Raw genomic sequence first — 14,770 nt, 5'->3', positions numbered from 1 at the left:
GAAATGAATATCATGGGCACAGGTACTATAACATAACATGTTTTTTGCAGAGTTATGCTTTAACTGTATATATCAAAACTGTTTTAAACAAGAAACATAAAAAGGTATAGAGGGGAAGGATTAGAGAAAAAGAGAAAATACAAATTACAGGTTATAATGCTTGAATTATTTTACAGCTAAAAACACTGCTCTCAAAACATACAATATGTGACCATGAACTAAAAATCAAAGCTGTAGGCAATGCCTCTCAGATAATCCATCAAGCTTCTATTATCGAAATCTTGCACGATACGTTTAACCCTTGCTGAAATTGCAGCATACTTTTTGTTTCTTGCAGCGATGGGATTTCCTGCTATTATCTGAATAATTTCAAAACTATGGAGCTCTTGCTGATGTTTCAGACAGTTAATGAACCGGTATATATTTTGGAAAAGAGTACCACATGTTTCTCGAAAGCTACGGTGCCATCCTTCGACATCATTATTTGTTCGCTGTTGATCATTCAATGTTCGTTCATACACATTCCAGAATTGAACTGGAAACAAAGGTGCTTGACGTCCTCTGCGATTCATTCGACCGATATAGCTGTCTTCAAAATAGTTGGCAATGGGTATTGCTTCTTGTGGAAAGTCAGGATCTTCCACCAATTCTTCAAATGATTGCACAACATTCTGTGGTGGTAAAAAGGCCAGGGCTGGTATCATGCGTATCCAACGGGCAAATTCATGGTCACCTTGGTATTGCATCTTGAGTCCTTCATTTTGAACTTTACGCCAAACCGACTGTGATAGGTGGAAAAAGCAACCAGTCTTCACAAGGTTGGGGAATTCACTTTCAAATGCCTGTATTGCAGCTAGTTCAAAATCCAACATCAGGTTGTCTGGCTGCAGTCCAGGCTGCAAGTTCTTCAGCTCTTGCAGCAACCTCTGGTATGTAGAACGGCTCTTGTCTGTCAGCAAGGTGTACACTACAGGAACAACAAGGCCGCTGTGGACTACATGGATTGTGTAAAGTTGCTTAAACAAGGCTGGTGTAGTGAAAAACATGCCATCAGCAAACCACTCTTTACTGTGTGCCAGTAGATGGAGATTGTCTCTTGTTCCAAATATCAACATACGGCTGTGTCCATTTCCTAATTTAAAATGAAAGTATTAGTGGAGGAAATAACAGAAAAAGTGTAACAAGCAGCAGACAGAGTTTTGGGATAAATTCACAAAAAAAATATCCTAATCAGAAGACTCTGTTCATATCTCACATTAAATACTCACATTTTGCTCCAGATTTTCTGATTTCATAATAAAAAACTGAAGCAAAATCTAGTGTGAAGGGGCCAACCAATAGTTTTTTACAACATATATTGTCCCAGTGGAAAATTATATATTTTTGTTTAAAATTAAAATTACTTCCAAACTTGAAATAGGTCACATTTTTAGGGTACCTTTAGACCCTTCAACTAGACGGCCGTTCAGCACGGCCGATCGCCACTATGCTGAACGGGCCGTCTAGTTGACAGCCGCATCCAGACGCGGCGTGCGGCTGGACGTCTGAATGAATGACTGGGCGGTCCGCTCGCCTGAATCGGGCATTCCATTCAGGCGGATGGGCACGCTAGTCGTCGGGTGGGCAGCGCGGACGTTCGTGACGTCCGCGCTGCCTATGCTGTCTCATTGAGAGGATTGTGCAGGACGCAAAAAACGCCAGTAAAATCACCAGTGTGCTTTTGGCCTAAGGCATTACTGAATGGTCCATTAGGCTGGGGTCATATGCAGCATTAATGTGTAAATCCCATCCACATGCTGATGAAAAAATTTTGTTTACAAAAAAAAACATGCAGTGCAGCATGTCAATGTATGCTGCCATTATACAAACAAAATTCCAGCCATTCAGACAAGGGGCTGAAATCCTGCACTAAAACCTGCACCTAAATCCATAGAGTTAAGTGAAGATTTTGATACAGAATTAGGGTACCACAATAGTGGCCACAATTGCAGGCACAAATAGATTCCTGTGGGATCTCCAATTGCTACCGCAATTACAGCCGCTGCGGAGATGCCGCTCCACAATCCCCTTCCGTCAGTGGGCACGAGGCCTTAGGCTTTATCCAGACAAGCTGGATTTACAGGCGTATTCCGTGCTGTGTTTCCTGCCTGAAACCTGCCCTTTCATGTCTATGGTGCGGGTTACGGGCGGATTCTGGCCGGGGCCGGAAAACGCCCCACCGGAAAATAGCTTCAAAGCTATTTTCCGGCGGATCCCGGAAGGAATGGGAATGGGCAAGACGGAAACCTCCCGAAAAATGCCTGCAAACCACGCCAAATACGCTCGGTTTAGGCCATAGCAGGGCATGGCCACGCCCATAGCAGAGCTTGGCCACGTCCCCTATTTGCAGAAGCGTTTTGCCAAAGCGCTTGCAAAGTGCTTAAAAAGTGCTTGGAAGCAGCAGGCAAAACGCATCTGCAAATCATGGCGTATCTCACCTGAGCTCCGGAGTTCAGCCCGACCTGTCCACGGATCTGCAGGACTGAACTACGAGAGCCGAGGAATCAGCCGGCGATGGCAGTTCAGTCCGTGCATGCCGCAGACAAGCGAGGCTGAACTCCGGGGCAGCATCCAGGACAGGTATGGCCAGTACAATGCTGCATATTTGGAATTAGTGTTGACCGGTCCGATCACTGAAGATCGTAATTTATTACGATTTTCAGGCTGATCGTTATTTTAAATTACGATCCAATTTGTAGCCAGATCATGATGATGATCTGAATTAGAAATCGGAATCCTCCGTAATCTGAAAACACTGTCCGGGCATACACTCCCGAACAGTGTGCGCATATATATATATATATATATATATACACACACACACACACACTATACAGGTGTACAGCGTGTGTGCATATTTAGCTTTAGTAAATGGCTCCAGGCTGCGCTGTTAAAAAATAAACAAACCCAGTTACTCACCTCTTTCTCCAGTGTCCAGTACTGGCTCCGACTCCTAGCCCAGCAGTGCAGGGAATCCCGAAATCCAGGCGGCGCATCGCCGCCTCTGTGCCTGCCGTACTATAACTACAGTGGAGAGTGATCCCAGGACCGCTCACTAGACGGTCCTGGGAAAGCACCACATCACGTCACAGAACAGCCCGGCACATGTGCAGAGGTGGTGATGCACAACCCAGAATGCATAGCATTGGGATTTCGGAATTCCCTGCACCGCCGGAGACAGCGCTGGACACCGGAGAGAGAGTTGAATAACTGGGTTTGTTTATTTTTTAACAGCGCAGCTTGGGGCCATTATATATATGCAAGAAAGCTGGAAGAAGAGTTGCTCAACTGAGATTGTTGCTGAGGACTCAGTGTGCTGCTAGAGCAGGGGTTGGCTTCCGCCCGTACTTAACATGCATCCATGAAGAAAGACCTCCGCGCTCCTGAAGTCCTATACAAATCCTTTATTGCATTTCAAAGTTCCAAAAGTGCCAGACCACCTTCACCCACCCACATATATGCATATATATACACACACACTGTTCGGGCGTACAGTGTGCATATATATATATATATCTACATCTAGCTCTGGAGATTGGATCTGAATTAATTCCAATCTTTCGGTATGATCAGCCCGATCTGATCCTATCTTTCCAGTGATCGGCTAACACTAGTTGGAATCAGTAGGCCTCACTACATTATATTACCCTCAAAGTTTCCCTTGAAGGCAAAAATCACATAGTATTTTATATCAGCACCTTATAGTGTAGCATTTTTCACATTTGTGCAAAATAAACTTTGCAATAATTATGCATAATGGAATTGTTTTAATACAATGTTAAATGGTTAAGTAGCTTACCAGAGTCATGCAGAAGGAACTGCTGCTGGACACCATCAATACTGATCTCCTGGAACTCGAGGGGGATAACAAGTTGATCAAGGGTTTGAGGTAACCTTGGGATATTGCCAAGTTGCCTTGCTAATCGTATTGTCCTCTTCAGTGATGCTTTCCTTGGGAGAAGTGCTGCAACATTAGAATGGGCTCCTGAAACGACATCTGTGAGAATCTGTTGTGGTGTCTCCTGTGTTGTCCTTGCCCTGGTCACAGCCTCATTAACAAGTTGGATTGCTTCAGGTCTTGCAGCTTGTGCTGCGTGATTGTGAAGATTGACTACTTTCACAACTTCGCCAGATTCTTCATTGGTCCAAACACGTCCCTTGCAAGTCGACCGTTTTTCACATACCCAGATGGAATGAACATCGTCAGCGGTTCGTTTGGAAAATAAGTAAATGTGATTCTCATGGACCAACTTGCTCCTTCCACGTTTGGACAGAACTGAATTCATAGTTGTAGAAAGTGAATTGCTGTGGAAGCTGACTGATTTTTTGTGGCAGTACACTTCTCTCTTTGTGGAGATTTCAGACACTGCTATATTCTGATATACAGATGGAATAAAAGCTAGTCTAATGTAACTTGCAGGACATGTGACCATGCTACTTGTTACATCTGCAACAAAACTTGCAACAAAGCAGGTCAGTGCTGGGTCAGGTAAAAGTTCAAAATTGTTTAGATTTTAGGCCTCTTGCACACTGTAATTTTAGAGTGGTTTCACACTTGTGTTTGTGGCCGCCAGAGGTCGATCCGCTCTGATCTGACATCCAGCTGACCCCAGGGCAATGCTGGCTGAATGCTGGCATTCCGCTTGCATTGCCCATAGAAGTGAACGGCTGGGTTCCGCGATCTGCAGACGCCCGTTCGCTTTCGTAATGCCGCATTCTGCTATCAGTGTCAGAACAAAAAGAAGAGCATTTTCTTCTTTTCGTTTCGCTGCAGGTTAGCAGAATGCGGCATTACAGAAGCGAACGGGAGGCCTGTAGTGCATATGTAGCAGAAGTGTGAAAGCACCCTTATGCTGCCACTGTTTTAGAATAAAAAACAAATCTGAACTGAGACAAGTAAGTTAATGTGTATGCACAATGTAAGTGCATTTTAACACATGACCATTAACCAGAGAAAACAGAAAGCAAAAAACACAAATATCCTGAACTAAAAGTAAAAAATATACTGCAAATAATGCATAAAGGTAATAATAATAAGGGTATTTAGTAAACATAATTTTGATCAAAATGATGTACAAGCCATCCCGCCACGTCACGGCAACCCTTGTGGGACAGTCCCTACTCTAGTATTTAAAACCTTATCACTTGCCAAGTGGCGTGAATGTGAATAAGGGTCGAGCAGCTGAACCACTTGTAACAGCTTAGGCCAGACTGGATGGCTTTCCCAGCTCAGAAAAAGGGCGGTCACACCCCTATATGCACTGAATGCACAATGAAATGAATAAAAAACAAATCTGAACTGAGACAAGTAAGTTAATGTGTATGCACAATGTAAGTGCATTTTAACACATGACCATTAACCAGAGAAAACAGAAAGCAAAAAACACAAATATCCTGAACTAAAAGTAAAAAATATACTGCAAACAATGCATAAAGGTAATAATAATAAGGGTATTTAGTAAACATAATTTTGATCAAAATGATGTACAAGCCATCCCGCCACGTCACGGCAACCCTTGTGGGACAGTCCCTACTCTAGTATTTAAAACCTTATCACTAGCCAAGTGGCGTGAATGTGAATAAGGGTCGAGCAGCTGAACCACTTGTAACAGCTTAGGCCAGACTGGATGGCTTTCCCAGCTCAGAAAAAGGGCGGTCACACCCCTATATGCACTGAATGCACAATGAAATGAATAAAAAACAAAATCTGAACTGAGACAAGTAAGTTAATGTGTATGCACAATGTAAGTGCATTTTAACACATGACCATTAACCAGAGAAAACAGAAAGCAAAAAACACAAATATCCTGAACTAAAAGTAAAAAATATACTGCAAATAATGCATAAAGGTAATAATAATAAGGGTATTTAGTAAACATAATTTTGATCAAAATGATGTACAAGCCATCCCGCCACGTCACGGCAACCCTTGTGGGACAGTCCCTACTCTAGTATTTAAAACCTTATCACTTGCCAAGTGGCGTGAATGTGAATAAGGGTCGAGCAGCTGAACCACTTGTAACAGCTTAGGCCAGACTGGATGGCTTTGCCAGCTCAGAAAAAGGGCGGTCACACCCCTATATGCACTGAATGCACAATGAAATGAATAAAAAACAAATCTGAACTGAGACAAGTAAGTTAATGTGTATGCACAATGTAAGTGCATTTTAACACATGACCATTAACCAGAGAAAACAGAAAGCAAAAAACACAAATATCCTGAACTAAAAGTAAAAAATATACTGCAAATAATGCATAAAGGTAATAATAATAAGGGTATTTAGTAAACATAATTTTGATCAAAATGATGTACAAGCCATCCCGCCACGTCACGGCAACCCTTGTGGGACAGTCCCTACTCTAGTATTTAAAACCTTATCACTTGCTAAGTGGCGTGAATGTGAATAAGGGTCGAGCAGCTGAACCACTTGTAACAGCTTAGGCCAGACTGGATGGCTTTCCCAGCTTAAGGTTTTAAATACTAGAGTAGGGACTGACCCACAAGGGTTGCCGTGACGTGGCGGGATGGCTTGTACATCATTTTGATCAAAATTATGTTTACTAAATACCCTTATTATTATTACCTTTATGCATTATTTGCAGTATATTTTTTACTTTTAGTTCAGGATATTTGTGTTTTTTGCTTTCTGTTTTCTCTGGTTAATGGTCATGTGTTAAAATGCACTTACATTGTGCATACACATTAACTTACTTGTCTCAGTTCAGATTTGTTTTTTATTCATTTCATTGTGCATTCAGTGCATATAGGGGTGTGACCGCCCTTTTTCTGAGCTGGGAAAGCCATCCAGTCTGGCCTAAGCTGTTACAAGTGGTTCAGCTGCTCGACCCTTATTCACATTCACGCCACTTGGCAAGTGATAAGGTTTTAAATACTAGAGTAGGGACTGTCCCACAAGGGTTGCCGTGACGTGGCGGGATGGCTTGTACATCATTTTGATCAAAATTATGTTTACTAAATACCCTTATTATTATTACCTTTATGCATTATTTGCACTATATTTTTTACTTTTAGTTCAGGATATTTGTGTTTTTTGCTTTCTGTTTTCTCTGCCACTGTTTTAGAACTCCAAAGCACGTGCTTTACTGGCATTTTTCAGAGCGCTTTTGTGAGTGCTCTCGGTAATCACCCATAAGATACAGGCTATTGATGAACGCTAAGCGCTCAAAAATAGCTCCTGTAATAAAATAAAAAGAGCTGGCCGAAACAGCACCTCGCTTTTCTAGCCATTGACTTATCTACTATATAATTGTCTAAGGGTCACTTTCGTCTTTCTGTCTGTAACGTTTTATTCGTATATTCATTGGTCGCGGCGTCTGTCTGTCATGTAAATCCAAGTCGCTGATTGGTCTTGGCAAAACGCCCACGACCAATCAGCGACGGTCACAGTCTGCCATAAAAATGGCCGCTGCTTCACTGCCCTGCACTCACCGCTGACCGCTCACACAGGGTTAATGCCAGCGTTAACGGATCGCGGTGTACCGCACTCCGTTAACGCTGCTATTAACCCTGTGTGACCAACTTTTCGCTATTGATGGTGCCTATGCAGCATCAATAGTGAAAAGATGTAATGCTAAAAATAATAATGATAAAAAAAAAAGTTATTCTCACCCCCTCCAACGTTGCGCTGTCCTCCGCGCCTCTCTCCAATGCACACCGTCCAGGACCTGCGATGATGTCACGGTCATGTGACCGCGACATCATCGCAGGTCCTACGCTCAGACCGGAAGCCACCGCCAGCACTGCAGAGAGGCGCGAGGACTTCAGGGCCCGTGGCTGAGGTGAGTATATCTTTATTATTTTTTTTTAAACACGAATATAGTGCCCACATTCCTAGACTACGTGGACAGTGCAATATACTACGTGACCAGTGCAATATACTACGTTGGCTGGCCAATATACTATGTGCGCTGTGTAATTTACTATGTGCGCTGTGCAATTTACTATGTGGACTGTGCAATTTACTACGTGCGCTGTCCAAAATACTACGTCGGCTGTCCTATATACTACGTGGCCTGTACAATGTACTACGTGGACTGTCCAATATACTACATAACCTGTGCAACATACCACGTGGCTGTGCCTTCTAGAATACCCGATACATTAGAATCGGGCCACCATGTAGTATATTCAAAATTGGCAATCTTCTTAGCGATTTTCCAGTGCTTAGCACTTGGGAAAGTGGCTACTGTGAAAGCGGTCTTAGGGCTAAAACACAAGGCCAAAATTCCCTGCCTAATTTGGGGCCGAAACATCTGGGGGCAAAAAGCAGGCGGAGAAACATCCGGGGGCGAACTGCTGTGGGCGAACTGCTGGGGACAAAACATCCGGGGGTGAACTGCTGGGGGCAAAACATCTGGGGGCGAACTGCTGGGGATGAAACATCCGGGGGCGAACTGCTGGGGGCGAAACATCCGGGGGCGAAACATCCGGGGGTGAAACATCCGGGGGCGAACTGCTGGGGGTGAAACATCCGGGGGCGAACTGCTGGGGGCAAACTACTGGGGGCGAAACATCCGGGGGCGAACTGCTGGGGGCGAACTGCTGGGGGCGAAACATCCGGGGGCGAACTGCTGGGGGCGAAACATCCGGGGGCGAACTGCTGGGGGCGAAACATCCGGGGGTGAACTGCTGGAGGCGAACTGCTGGGGGCGAAACATCCGGGGGGCGAACTGGTGGGGGCGAAACATCCGGGGACGAAACATCCTGGGGCGAAACATCCGGGGACAAACTGCTGGGGGCGAAACATCAGGGTACGAACTGCTGGGGGCGAACTGCTGGGGGCGAAACATTCGGGGGTGAACTGCTGGAGGCGAACTGCTGGGGGCGAAACATCCGGGGGCGAACTGCTGGGGGCGAAACATCCGGGGGCGAACTGCTGGGGGCGAAACATCCGGGGGCGAACTGCTGGGGGCGAAACATCCGGGGGCGAAACATCCGGGGGCGAACTGCTGGGGGCGAAACATCCGGGGGCGAAACATCCGGGGGCGAAACAACTGGGGGCGAACTGCTGGGGGCGAAACATCCGGGGGCGGAACTGCTGGGGGCGAAACATCCGGGGGCGAACTGCTGGGGGCGAAACATCCTGGGGCGAAACATCCGGGGCGAAACATCCTGGGGCGAAACATCCGGGGGCGAAACATCCGGGGACAAACTGCTGGGGGCGAAACATCCGGGGGCGAACTGGTGGGGGCGAAACATCCGGGGGCGAAACATCCAGGGGCGAAACATCCTGGGGCGAAACATCCTGGGGCGAAACATCTGGGGGCGAAACATCCGGGGACAAACTGCTGGGGGCGAAACATCCGGGTACGAACTGCTGGGGGCGAACTGCTGGGGGCGAAACATTCGGGGGTGAACTGCTGGAGGCGAACTGCTGGGGGCGAAACATCCGGGGGCGAACTGCTGGGGGCGAAACATCCGGGGGCGAACTGCTGGGGGCGAAACATCCGGGGGCGAACTGCTGGGGGCGAAACATCCGGGGGCGAACTGCCGGGGGCGAAACATCCGGGGGCGAAACATCGGGGGCGAACTGCTGGGGGCGAAACATCCGGGGGCGAACTGCTGGGGGCGAAACATCCGGGGGCGAACTGCTGGGGGCGAAACATCCGGGGGCGAACTGCTGGGGGCGAAACATCCGGGGGCGAAACATCCGGGGGCGAAGCATCCGGGGGCGAAACATCCGGGGGCGAACTGCTGGGGGCGAAACATCCGGGGGTGAACTGCTGGGGGCAAAACATCCGGGGGCGAACTGCTGGGGGCGAAACATCTGGGGGCGAACTGCTGGGGGTGAAACATCTGGGGGCGAACTGCTGGGGGCGAACTGCTGGGGGCGAACTGCTGGGGGCGAAACATCCGGGGGCGAAACATCCGGGGGCGAAACATCCGGGGGCGAAATGTGCGGGGGCGAAATGTGCGGGGGCGAAACAACCTGGGGGCGAAATGCTGGGGGCGAAATATTCGGGGGCGAAGTGTACCTGGGGGCGAACTGCTGGGGGCGAACTGCTGGGGGCGAAATGCTGGGGGCGAACTGCTGGGGGCGAAACTTCCTAAAACCTGCACAATAACATAAGTTCCTTAGGGGGTCTAGTTTCAAAAATGGGGTCACTTGTGGGGGGTTTCCACTGTTTAGGTACATCAGGGGCTCTCCAAACACGACATGGCGTCCGATCAGAATTCCAGCCAATTTTGCATTGAAAAAGTCAAACGGCGCTCCTTCCCTTCTGAGCTCTGCCATGCGCCGAAACAGTGGTTCCCCCCCCCACATATCAGGTATCAGCGTGCTCAGGACAAATTGCACAATAATTTTTGCAGTCCAATTTCTCCTGTTACACTTGGTAAAATAAAAAAAATTGAACCTGAAGTAATTTTTTTTGTGAAAAAAAGTTAAATGTTAATTTTTTTTAAATATTCAAAAAATTCCTGTGACGCACCTGAAGGGTTAATAAACTCCTTGAATGTGGTTTTAAGCACCTTAAGGGGTGCAGTTTTTAGAATGGTGTCACTTTTGTGTATTTTCTATCATATAGACCCCTCAAAGTGGCTTCAAAAGTGATGTGGTCCGTAAAAATAAAATGGTGTTGCAAAAATGAGAGATCGCTGGTCAACTTTTAACCCTTATATCTTGCTAACAAATAAAAATTTTGGTTCCAAAATTGTGCTGATGTAAAGTAAACATGTGGCAAATGTTACTTATTAACTTTTTTGTGTGCCATATCTCTGTGATTTAAGGGCACAAAAATTCAAATTTGGAAAATTGCGGAATTTTCAAAATTTTCGCCAAATTTCCGTTTTTCTCATAAATAAACGCAAGTTATATGAATGAAATTTTACCACTAACATGAAGTACAATATGTCTCGAGAAAACAATGTCAGAATCACCGGGATCCACGGAAGCATTTCAGAGTTATGACCTCATAAAGGGACAGTGGTCAGAATTGTAAAAATTGGCCCGGTAGTTAACGTGCAAACCACCCTTGGTAGTGAAGGGGTTAAGGCAATTCAGTATTCAGCTTCATCATTCATATAAGCAGGTTTGCTAATTATAAAGTACTTGACTGGATTAAAAAAGCAGAATACCTATCAGTTGGCCGGGCCAAAAAGTGGCTACAAATAGTAGCTCTTTCCTTTTCCTTTTTGGGGGGATCCAGTACGTCTATGGATTGTACAAACAGACCATTGATCATTATTATCATGCAATACTTCATTTTTCCTGTAATGACTGCAGGTGAACTGAAAACTTACCAGCAGATTAGTATTCTGCTACAGATGGATCTGGATAAGTTGGGAACTTGGGCCAAAAGGTGGCAGATGCAGTTTAACAATGATAAATGTAAGGTTATACACATGGGAAGAAGGAATCAATATCACCATTACACACTGAACGGGAAACCACTGGGTAAATCTGGCAGGGAGAAGGACTTGGGGATCCTAGTTAATGATAAACTTACCTGGAACAGCCAGTGCCAGGCAGCGGCTGCCAAGGCAAACAGGATTATGGGGTGCATTAAAAGAGGTCTGGATACACATGATGAGAGCATTATACTGCCTCTGTACAAATCTCTAGTTAGACCGCACATGGAGTACTGTGTACAGTTTTGGGCACCGGTGCTCAGGAAGGATATAATGGAACTAGAGCGGGTACAAAGGAGGGCAACAAAATTAAGGGGATGGGGGAACTGCAATACCCAGAGAGATTAGCAAAATTAGGATTATTTAGTCTAGAAAAAAGACGACTGAGGGGCGATCTAATAACCATGTATAAGTATATAAGGGGACAATATAAATATCTCTCCGAGGATCTGTTTATACCAAGGAAGGTGACGGTCACAAGGGGGCATTCTCTGCGTGTGGAGGAGAGAAGGTTTTTCCACCAACATAGAAGAGGATTCTTTACTGTTAGGGCAGTGAGAATCTGGAATTCCTTGCCAGAGGAGGTGATGATGGTGAACTCAGTCAAAGGGTTCAAGAGAGGCCTGGATGTCTTCCTGGAGTGTAACAATATTGTATCTTACAGTTATTGTTAGGTTCTTTAGAAGGACGTAGATCTGGGGATTTATTCTGACAGAATTTTATAGGCTGAACTGGATGGACTAAAGTCTTTTTTCGGCCTTACTAACTAACTATGTTACTATGTAATAGGTGGCACTAGAGTTCTAGTCCACTTCCTCTCTGAAAAGACAATTTGCATATCTCCCAGCAGAGCATTGCGTCTTTAAGTCTCCTCATCTTGGCATGTTTAACATGTCACTCTCCATAAGGAGAAACTATACTTCTTAGATCCCAGTAGGTAGAAGAAAACAAGCAGTTGTCAATCTCCTTAGATTCATCTCCTGTGAGATCAAAAGGGACGGGCATACTGAAATCCGCAATATCCAACCTTTCTTTCTCCTAACATTTGCCATTGGAGATTTGGAGCACTTTAACAAATATATGAGATGATCGGCCTTTCTGGCAGAGATCTGCATGTCTAGCTGATGTTTCTGTAAAGTGAATTATGACCTTTTTTTACTACAGTTACTTGTAGGGTATTTGGTCCAACACTCATCCAAAAGTTTGAAATCATCCAATTTTACTCAAACAAATCCAACAATGTAAAACATCTTTGGGATCTTTAAATGTTTTGACCCTTACTTCTGGGTTTCTTAATCACAACCTATTAGGCTCAGTGCTCCGCCAGCTAAGTACAGACTGCAGGACTGATATCCATTTGAAATTGAGCTAAAACTACACTCTTTTTTACTGTTTGCTGTATGGTGATGGCATAGACATCTCAGCTCTCTTCTGTAACTAGAAGAGTATCTGAGTGATCATTGCGATACTTTAATACCCTGGATGAAAAAAAATATTCTTATTGAACGACAGCAAACAGGAATCTCTAAATCTGTAGAGAAATAATGCAAAGTGTTTTAAAAATTTACAGGGCTTATTTATTGAACTTGGATTACCATAATAAGGGTAACCTGTCACCTTCAGAAACACTATTTATCTACATATATAATAGTAATCTGCAGATAAATAACATTTCTGGCAGGCTTACTGGAAGAGCAGATACAGGGAGAAAGTAAAATTAAAATCCTCATGCAACTGTTCACTTCCAGTCATCTGGGCGGTGCAGAGAGCTGTTAGTCACCACTCCCTGACACATTGATTGACAGCCTGCACTGCAGTGTGTTTGTGCAGTATATGTGTGCACAGCATACTGTCAATCAATGTGCTAGGGAATGATTACAGTGAGCTTACTGTATAGTAAACTGGATTTTTTTGGGCTATATACCCCCTTCCCTGCATTGACTATGACTAAAAATGAGTGGCTACAGAGAGAATATAACTTAATTTTCTCCCTGCAGCCACTGTTTCAGTAAGGCAACCTGACATATTTTTAAACGGACAGACATATAATTGGTGCAACCTGTACAGCCACACAGGGATTCAAGGGGTAAGGAGGCCCACTACCATCTCCAAAGCTGGTGGAATTGTGCATGATCATGAGCTATTAGGCAGCAAAGAGTCAATATACTGTTCTGCCACAGGGGCCTTCTGCTGTCTGTGGCGAGTCCTGATAGATTAACACTAACAAAGGTTTTTCACGGTGACAGGTTCTGTTTAGGTTTATTGTAGTATGCTGCACAAAAGCATTTTCTATCACAGTGATGTAATGTTTAATAGGGTTAAGGGTTACGAAGCAGAGCTTGCGAGATGTGACCTTGACTCACCTTATCAGTGCTATCAATAGCGCTTAGGATAATCAAAGCAGACAAAACACATTTGAAAGAAAATAAAAAAAAAAACACTTGTGATTAATTGGATTGTCTGCAATAAATTGCTTTGTAATTGCAGTAGTCTATTTTGTCTGTGGCAAAAATACTGGGTCAGTATACAGTAGGAAGCATATACAATGTAAGAAATGTAATCCTATTTATTTGTCACAATAAAAAACGACTTCTTATTCCATCCGAGTCAGCGATAGTTCCATTTTTTGATGCTGTGGTACCAAAGCCTCTTGTTAAATGCAAGATGAATACACTAGACCTATTATATCCATCCAAATAATATATTGATAAAAAATATAGATGGAATAACATTCAGGATTGAGAGTCCTCAGTAGTTGATACCTTTTAATGGCTAACTGAAAAGATGGTAATACATTGCAAGCTTTCGAGACTACTCAGGTCTCTTCATCAGGCTAGACTAATACAAAATCTGAAGTCTAGCCTGTATTGTATTAGTCTAGCCTGATGAAGAGACCTGAGTAGTCTCGAAAGCTTGCAATGTATTACCATCTTTTCAGTTAGCCATTAAAAGGTATCAACTACTGAGGACTCTCAATCCTGAATATTTTTCTATCTACTGGCTAACACGGTACAAAGATATACATCTTTCCTGTATCTAGATGGAATAACAGCACTGATCAAACTATGTTACTAACATCATACAATTGAAGTCTATGATAGCTTGAATAACTCCAGTAGTAGAATTTTACTTCTAAAACACCATACTTATTTAAAATAGCAAATTAATGTTATATTGATTTGATTATTAAACAACAACATAAAATAAATCACCCAACCTCCCTATGAAATCAGCTACAGTTTGCGGGAAGTTTGTCTGCCTTTTCCCAGATCAATCTGCAAGGTCTTAACAAAGATTGAACGTGATGGACAAGTGTCTTTTTTGATTAGCTATAGGTGGCTATTAGAGATGAGTGGATCG

General features: G+C 44.3%; 2 protein-coding genes across 3 annotated transcripts in view; one reads left to right on the top strand and one right to left on the bottom strand.

Moving 5' to 3' along the window:
- WSCD2 (WSC domain containing 2) overlaps positions 1-14,770 on the top strand; it is a 606,696-nt gene that overhangs the window by 224,092 nt on the left and 367,834 nt on the right. The gene's annotated exons all lie outside the window — the stretch shown is intronic.
- LOC141080637 (uncharacterized) overlaps positions 94-14,770 on the bottom strand; it is a 29,480-nt gene continuing 14,803 nt past the window's right edge. Inside the window, exons 3-4 of the mRNA XM_073566008.1 lie at positions 3,839-4,129; positions 94-1,132 (exon numbers count right to left, since the gene is read on the bottom strand). Of these exons, the coding sequence (XP_073422109.1) occupies positions 219-1,132; positions 3,839-4,129 (1,205 nt within the window). The 3' untranslated portion in view covers positions 94-218. The remainder of the gene's footprint in view (positions 1,133-3,838; positions 4,130-14,770) is intronic.

The sequence above is a fragment of the Dendrobates tinctorius genome, unplaced genomic scaffold (assembly GCF_039654945.1).
Source record: "Dendrobates tinctorius isolate UK_male_01 unplaced genomic scaffold, ASM3965494v1 ptg000003l, whole genome shotgun sequence".
NCBI lineage: Eukaryota > Metazoa > Chordata > Amphibia > Anura > Dendrobatidae > Dendrobates > Dendrobates tinctorius.
Note: the sequence above shows the minus strand (reverse complement) of the source record. Positions and strands in the feature narration are given on the sequence as shown.